The following is an 8,183-nucleotide window of genomic DNA, read 5'->3' as shown; positions in this document are numbered from 1 at the left end:
GGATTCGCTAGAAAGTCATCCGTCAGCTTTATCATCACTCGTTTGATTTCATTTATGCATTCATGCGATTTTCTTGCCTCATATCTGGCAGAGAAAACCCACTTGTCTGCGACGAAGATGAACAAAAGTGTGCTGGGTTGATGCTGTTCCCCACATCGAATCGGGTGAAATCTAGAACAGGAACAAAAAGAAAAGAAAGGGAAAATGATTGTGGAAAAGAAGATCTTGAAGTGTATAGCTAGGTCGTGTGATTCAATACAGTAGGGACGGCCGGTGTACACCAGTCGGGGCATGTTGGCTGGAGGATTTGAAGCAGGAAGCTGATTGATGCAAAAGTGTGCTTTGTCTTCACGTTAAACCCTAATCGCTAGTATTTCCATTTCCATTATAATATTGTATTTCCAGTAGTTTTCCTTGTTTCAATCATGTATGGGCTTTACTTGGTCCCTGGTGGTACGATATCTATACATCGAGTCATGTTTCTATTACTAAATTTTTAGGTAAGTTACCACCAACCCTTATTATGTATGTTACATTAGAGTTTTAGCTCTTGTGTTTAATCCAGCCCCTCTCTGGCCTTTCTTTTTCTATAATTGGTGATACATCACATCTCAGCTTAAGGGTCAACGAGGGAGTATTATAGTATATTTAGATTGGAGCTATATGCTTTTATTCGTAATGTTTATTTTAAATAAATTGGTAGTGATCACTATAATTTCTACAACAACCGTGTCAACATTGTGGGAGAGAAGAATAGAGAAACATTTCATTTGCTAGCTCATCAACTTCATACAACAACAGTTTTCATGACCTAGCAAGTATTTCACAAACAATAGCTCAAGACGTTAAGGAGACTAGAAAAACTTGATTAGTCATGTCCATTCTGTTGAAATATCAGGTCCAATTTTCCTCCACATGGACAAATTAGACTCCTAGATTTATTTACAAATTATTTAAAAATCCCAAAGTGTTTATTCCTCCCTTAGTCAATTACCCTGCTTGCTCAAAAAAAAAAAAAAAAAAAAAATTACCCTGAAACCGATCACTTCAATCATGTACAGTCATCTAGCCCTCCGATTGGAGAAGTACTACTAACTATTAAACTCAAACCAAAAGCTTGTCTGAGGTGCAATAAATGGAACTCTTATAAACACAAAATAAAAAAAATAAAAATACTGATGTTTATATATACCCGTCTCCAATAATTTAAAGCCAACATAAATTATAGTCAAACCCTTTCCTTTATCCTTCTACAAACATTGCCAAATTGGATAAAGTTAGCATTAAAATCATGTTTTATTAGGAGAAGTGCTGAATCTCCAAATAGTGAAGTGAAGTTTCACACAATATTTAATTGCAATGTTTTAATCGCATATGATTGGCGGCCTCTTTTAGCATGATCCATTGTTGTTGTTAAAGAAATACGTGTATCATGCGCTATACAGAAATTCATTATAAGACTTACCCAAAAATAGTATATTATAACCCAATTTCGTAATTGATCAAATTTTTACAGAAAATTGGTTGATTTATATGGCAAGTTTGAATTCTGATACTCACACTAGTTTTCATTAGTACTTTATATTTTGCCCATTTTCCTATCTCCGTTTGTTTAATTAATTTGGCAACGGTGATGTCCCTTTCTCGTTTCTAAGTTCCAACTTATATACAGGAAAATGAAAATTAACAAGTTATATGTATTCACCATTTTTAAATAGCATAAACTTCGAGGATTGCCATCTAATAAATGCCTTCTTGTGTCATGGAAAAGTGACCCTATTCGGCCTTCTCTCGGGCAAGAGCTAGGTGTTTTATTTATAAGTTCAGTTTTTCTTTTCATAAGCTAAGTTCATTTGTATTACTTTGATATGAGGCAATTTGAGTAACCCCTTAGATTTGGTTGGTTGAATATGGTGTTGGGGATTTCCAATATAGAATCTAAAGATCACCCATTTAAATTTTATTAACTGCATGCAAACTGCTTTAAGTTAAAGTTTTCTGTACATATTATATGGTTAGATTTATGAACTAGTTTGTGGGAGCATGGGGTGTTTCATGGGTTTTTAGATAGTCGAATTTCCATGTCTATGCTCATGGATTATCAAAAGATAAAGGCCTAGTGAATGCAAATTTGGCACATCTCAAACCAAAAAAGTGATTACAATTCCAACATAGTTCCTCCTTTAAGAGCTTAAACCTTGAGAAGTACAATGCAAATGATATTTGATTTGTAGTAGGTTGCCTCTTCGACACCAATGATTAATCTAAATCTAGTGAAAACCCCATTAAAAATAGAGCATGTCCGATGCTTCATTCATGCACATACCCCTTCGTACTTCACCATTTCTTAATTCCTTGTTGCTTTTCTAGCTTTGGTAATTGAACATCGCACCTTGATGGCACCGAATCCACGATTCCCAAAAATAGAGATACACATCGCTTTCGTTTGATTTCTATTTGTGCCTAGCAAATTGGATGTTAGGTGAGTGCGAGAAAAGGAGACACGTCTCCTTCCAATATATGCAATTAGAAAAGCAAATTAAATAGGTAAACAAATGAAGAACTTTTAAGTTGCCAAAAGAATCCCACCATCTCCATTTCTGTTCGAAAAAGAGTGGATGGTGATGGCAGAAAAAAGATAAATTTAATTACGTCGTTAATATAATTGCAATTTGATCTTTCGTCAAGTTATGTTATGCCCGACTGAAGGAGAAGAGGAAAAAAACAAACACAACAGGGAATTTAAAATATTTTTGCTAATGGGGAATCGCAAAGAATTTAAAAACTGGCCCACATTAAAATCGATATACCAACAATATGTTATAATTATGTAATAAATTCTTGGATAATATTATACGAGGGGGGAGGCGGCCCTATCCTTTTCGACCACGTGAAATTTTTGATTTGTGACCTATTGGGACGAAAAATATAGGGTTTTCCTCATCAATATATCCTAGAAATATAATTTCTATGGAATTTGCGGGTGAAAAAAACCTCTGAAAAGAAAAAAAAACGAAAGAAAAAAATTGTAAAAAAAAAAAATATATGTTTTTGAAATTTTGTGATCTCAGCTTTGATGGGTGCCACCAATTTGGACCATATAATTAATTGGGCACTGAAGATCCGATGGCACCACTCTCTTCGTTGTCTAGCCCCCTCGATTTAAATGACCGGGACCATAAGATTTATTAAAAAATTTTGTTTGCTAGATAAGTCTTGTAATATCAATTGGACAATTACAACTAGCTCATGAATGTTGAAGTATCTCAAGTTTCTCTTACCTTACAAAATTAAGGGTAATTGATTTCGAAGTGGGTAAGTTTCAAACTAAAAATTTGGAACCTAGCTTGTCGGTATCAATTCTCAATTTATAGAATTGGGAACCAAACCAGTTGACATTGGAATTGGCCTGCCTATTTTTTTCTAATATTTTTCTGTGTCAATTTTATTTAAGTACTAGATCACATGCATTATTTTGGCAAAATTTCTCAAATACGACACCACAATGGCATGCTTGTGTTAGAATGCTCAACAACATTATAATTGGCAAAACTCTCGATTAAGAAACTCGTAGGTAGGGTTTGGTTTTGAACAAGTTAAACTTGTTCTATTTGAAAATCAACCTCAAAATGATTCCACTTGGGAGCTAAACCGGTTGAGGCTAGTTCCCAAATCTTTTATTCTAGAACCGATTCAGTCCCCATGTAACCGATTGGGTAAAGCCGGTTCGGTTTGGTTCCTTTTCTGAGTTGAACCAGCAGCTCGGTTGCTCTTCTCTATGCAAACCTATCTAGTTATCACTCACCTTCAAAATTCAATGTGCCTCCTTTTAGTAGCATCACGTTCAAGCAACTGCTTTCATTCGGCAGGGAAAAGTCAAACATATGAAGGAAAAAGCATCATTGCCAATTTTCAGTCGAACATCATCCAAATCATTTAGTTAAATCGACTCAATTTTTGCATATTCTTCACTTATCCTTTTGTCGCGGCTTGACAGATATTTTCCGTGAATCCGTCTCACTTCCAGCGGAAAGAAATAAAGAAGAGAACAGATATCTCCTCGAACTTGGTTTCAACACCAGCCACATTTTCGTGCCCGCATTTATCCATACGCCAAACAAATTAAACGTAAGTTCAAAAACAGCTGACTGACAGTGCACACTGATTATGACATCGGTTTAAAAAGCTGAGAATAATAATTAGGCTAGTAGATACGATAGGCTGAAGTGGGTGTTATTATCCGAGAGAGAGAGGGGAGAGGGGACAAAATGGTCACCATCACCATCCCTCCCTTGCAATCTCACCCCCTGTTTCACCATCCGCCATGTCTGCCAGAAACCCTAAAAGTTAAATTTCCAACCATAGAAAATAAGAACAGCATGAACAACAGTAACATAGGCTTGTAGGGTCGTCGTTTTAGTGGCTAAAGTCTTTCGTCATTGAGGTGATCATGAGCTTTTTAGACTTTCGTTGCCCATTCCCTTGCTAATCATTCGTTTTTTATATGCCCAATTTGGCAGGAAATGCGCTGGGGAAGATACCGCCAAGTCATGATCAAAACCCTCTCTGGTCAGAAAAACTTTTGTCGATTACGTTTCGCTGATACAGTCATGAGAATCATGATATGGTGGTTTCATGCACGAACCTTCTTTAGGAAAAGTTGCTGAAAGGGTCATTATTTTATCGGCAATTTGAGTGGAGTATAGTTTATACGGGTGTGGACGAATCCAGAAACTGTAACACAACATATTACGTACGCAGAAGAGAAGAGAAGAGAGAGAGAGAGAGAGAGAGAGAGAGAGAGGAGTATAGATTATACAGGTGCGGACGTATCCAGAAATTGTAACACAACACATTACGTACACAGTAGAGAAGAGCGAGAGCGAGAGAGAGAGAGAGAGAGAGAGAGTAAATGAGCACTCAACCATCCAAAAGCAGAAGCAATTTATGAGGCCTCTCTTCGAACATACTTTAGTGGTTGAGTCCATTGAAGTGGGCACGGCAAAACACACAAGCAATCAAGAGAGACGATGGAGTTAATTAACAATGGAGAAGAACTAATTAAGAAGTTAATTACACACAGTTCAAATAAACTCGGCCAACAATAGTTATGAACATGAACGGAGTTAGATATATAATTAATACATATCTTGATTATTGCATGTTGTGATTGGCCGAGTTTATCATATGGTGAACGGAGTCCAACACAAGCCCTTGAAAAATAAAACAAGAAGGGCTTTACATGAGTGAGAACTATGAGGAGAAGATGGACACAAAGAGAGAAGAGGTAACTAAGTCAAAGCACATGTTTTACATGGACAGGTTATTCACAAATTCCATACCATCACTGATAATTATCCCACAACAAACCTGCAGATTCATCATGTATCAAACTCTCCGGTACTGGCATTGGATCATCCACCCACATAACCACACTCGTCATCGAAGCTCGCCCCCAGCCATGGCGGATGGTAAAGCCACCCGTCCACCGAGTCGACGAACACGAACTCGCTGCTCGGCCTCGTCAACTCGTAACTCGTCCCAAGACTAGGCAACTCGATGATCTCGCTCAGCTCCACCGATGTCTCGGACAGATCCATTGCTGAGACTAGTGATGACGAAGGACTCATTGACGAGGATGAAGACGCCGTTGATGTGGTGATTGTATCGAATTTATCCATCTGGGCTGCTTTTAATGCCGCCGCCTGCACGTCGCGCGGGCTGAGCGAGATGGGCCGAGGCAGCAAGCTGATGAGTTCGGGGAAATTGAGGATCGCCGAGCTGCCTTTGATGCTCAGGGCGGCCACGTCGTGGGCACGGGCTGCCATCTCCGGGGTTGGGAACGTCCCGAGCCAAATGCGGGATTTCTTCCGCGGCTCGCGGATCTCGGAGACCCATTTGCCCCAGTTTCTCATGCGCACGCCGCGGTACACCGGGTGCTTGCCCGAGTCGCGGAGGCGCTTGATCTTCTTATCGGATTCGGCTGGCAAGTCGGCAGAATTCTGGTGGCCGGTGGGCTTTGGGACCGTGTTGAGGGAGGAGTCAGTCCACCCTGTGGGCGAGGAAGGGGAGGATGGTGGGGAAGAGAGCGAGTTGTAACTGGTTTCGCGGTCCGAGTTGGGCGGCTCAATCATTTTATCTGGCGAACACGGTACTCTCTTTGCTTTCTTGGGGGATTCTTCCTTGTTCTTGATTCTTGATTTTGTGCTTTCTTGGCAGACAATGAGTTCAGAAATGGATGACCAAATGAGGGTTTTAGAGGAAGAAGAACCACTGGGTCTTCACAGATGAAAGAAGAAGAAAAGGTTATCGTGTGGAGACTATAGTGTCGCTTGGTTTGTATTTCGGGGCAAGTGAAGCAACCAAGAGGGATGACAATCAAGCTTGCTTGCCCACATGGGGCAAATTCAGAAAATTCCAAAGTCTTGGTGAGGCAGAGAAGGGGGACGGGCTCAGTTATGGAAACTGTCTCCCTCTTGGCTAAAAGTAGAGGAGATTGAGATGCTGAGACTCAGAGAAAGAGGACCTCTCGCAGAAAGAGAGAGAGAGAGAGAGATGATGATGGTGATGGTGATGATGAATGAGAGAGAGAGAGAGAGAGAGAGACAGAGAGAGGACTTGAGGCCACTGGGCAGGGAAGGAGTTAAGCAAAGTGGGTGTGCACTTTGAGAGCTACTCTACTTGAACAAAGCTGCATCTTTTTCTTTCTCTTTCTTCTTCTTTTTTTGTTTTGTTCCCTTCCCTCCCCCAATATTTCCCAGCGAGTCACCCCCAACATTTATAAAGGGCTTCGATGGAGAGAACGAGGGAGAGATGGACCCATAAAAGAAATGGGTCACCCTAAGGTGCAAGGTGGGGGGGTCCCCATCTCTATAAGACCCAAAGAAACCCTCACATTTAATTATTTGATCTTTGTTTCTTTTAGGTCATAGCAACAAGGTAGCTTCCAATCTTTGCTTTTCATCTCTCTCTCTCTCTCTCTCTGTAGCTTCAGTATTTCACTTAGTCACTTCTGTTCATTTAACCCCTTATCATGTTTCAGGGGCCATCACCAACCCCATGTAAATCAATTAATTATTCATCACCCAAAGAAAGAAGTCTTCTCCTTTTCTCCTTCCATTGCCAAAGTAAAATCAAGGAGAGAAAAAGGAGAAAGACAAAAATCCTCGTTCACAAGTTCTTCTTTTGTCTTCCCAAGATTGGTTGGTGGGGATATGCTGATTCAGTGTGAAGCAACAGGTTAGGGTTTACAGTGCCGCCATGCCCTAGTGGGATATTTATAAATAAGGGAATGACTATATTATATTGTGATGGGTGTTGGAATAACACAATGTTCATCAGGTCTTTCTTTTTCCTTCTGCATGATTGATTGAGATCTGGAGGAACCTTTAGCTAGATGTGGAAAGAAAGAACTTGAGGCCCATATTCAATAAAGTCCCAGCTCGGATGCTAGAGAACGGGTCCAATCACTATTTTCAAAAAAATGTTATTATGTGATTGTATGGCCTGCCCCATTTGCCAAAAATAAATTTTCTCTGGGAAAAATTGTCCAAAAAACCTTGAAACTCATTATATGACGGCAAATTCAATCTTTAACTTTCAATTTTTCCAATTTTTATTCAACTCAATTTTCCTAATTTAGTTGTAAACATTTTGATGATTTTTAAATGTTGACCTTATGGCGTATTTTGATCAAATATTACTAACATGGAGTCTAATAAGTGATTTTTGTCCAAAATTGACTTAGAAAAATTACATTGAAAAATCATAAAAATGTTTAAGACTAAATTAGCAAAATTGAAAAGTTTAGGAATGAATTGATTGCGTATAATAAGTTTAGGACGATTATCCATGGTTTTGTTGCAACTATTTAAGATCATATGCATAAGTTCAATGGCTTAAGTGTTACTGAGGTGAGTTGCTAATTATGCGGATATATTACAGAATAGCTGAAGTTGAAGTCCTTTCGAGTGAGTCTACATGTACTTGGGAATGGTACCACGCATCTAGGCTATTCATCAATTTGAAAATAAGATTTGACTTCTTTTTGTGAACTTGTGTAAAAAAGAGGCTGTGGCTTTTAAAGAGGACTATAATGGTTAACTACAAGATCTAGCATTAACGCCGTTAAACGGCACGTGTTTTGGTGTACGGACAACTTCCAAAACAAATGTAAGGACAAA

At 39.1% G+C, this 8,183-nt stretch overlaps 1 protein-coding gene across 1 annotated transcript; it reads right to left on the bottom strand.

Moving 5' to 3' along the window:
* Positions 1–5,031: 5,031 nt before the first annotated feature.
* LOC104436246 (dehydration-responsive element-binding protein 3) lies at positions 5,032–6,770 on the bottom strand. The gene has a single exon (XM_018869724.2). It carries the CDS (start codon positions 6,132–6,134, stop codon positions 5,415–5,417), a length of 720 nt encoding a protein of 239 aa, XP_018725269.2. The 5' UTR covers positions 6,135–6,770; the 3' UTR covers positions 5,032–5,414.
* Positions 6,771–8,183: the final 1,413 nt, after the last annotated feature.

The sequence above is a fragment of the Eucalyptus grandis genome, chromosome 3 (assembly GCF_016545825.1).
Source record: "Eucalyptus grandis isolate ANBG69807.140 chromosome 3, ASM1654582v1, whole genome shotgun sequence".
Classification (NCBI taxonomy): Eukaryota; Viridiplantae; Streptophyta; class Magnoliopsida; order Myrtales; family Myrtaceae; genus Eucalyptus; species Eucalyptus grandis.
Note: the sequence above shows the minus strand (reverse complement) of the source record. Positions and strands in the feature narration are given on the sequence as shown.

Coding starts and splice junctions, on each gene's coding strand:
- LOC104436246 (XM_018869724.2), bottom strand. CDS start 6,134: ATGATTGAGCCGCCCAACTCGGACCGCGAAACCAGTTACAACTCGCTC.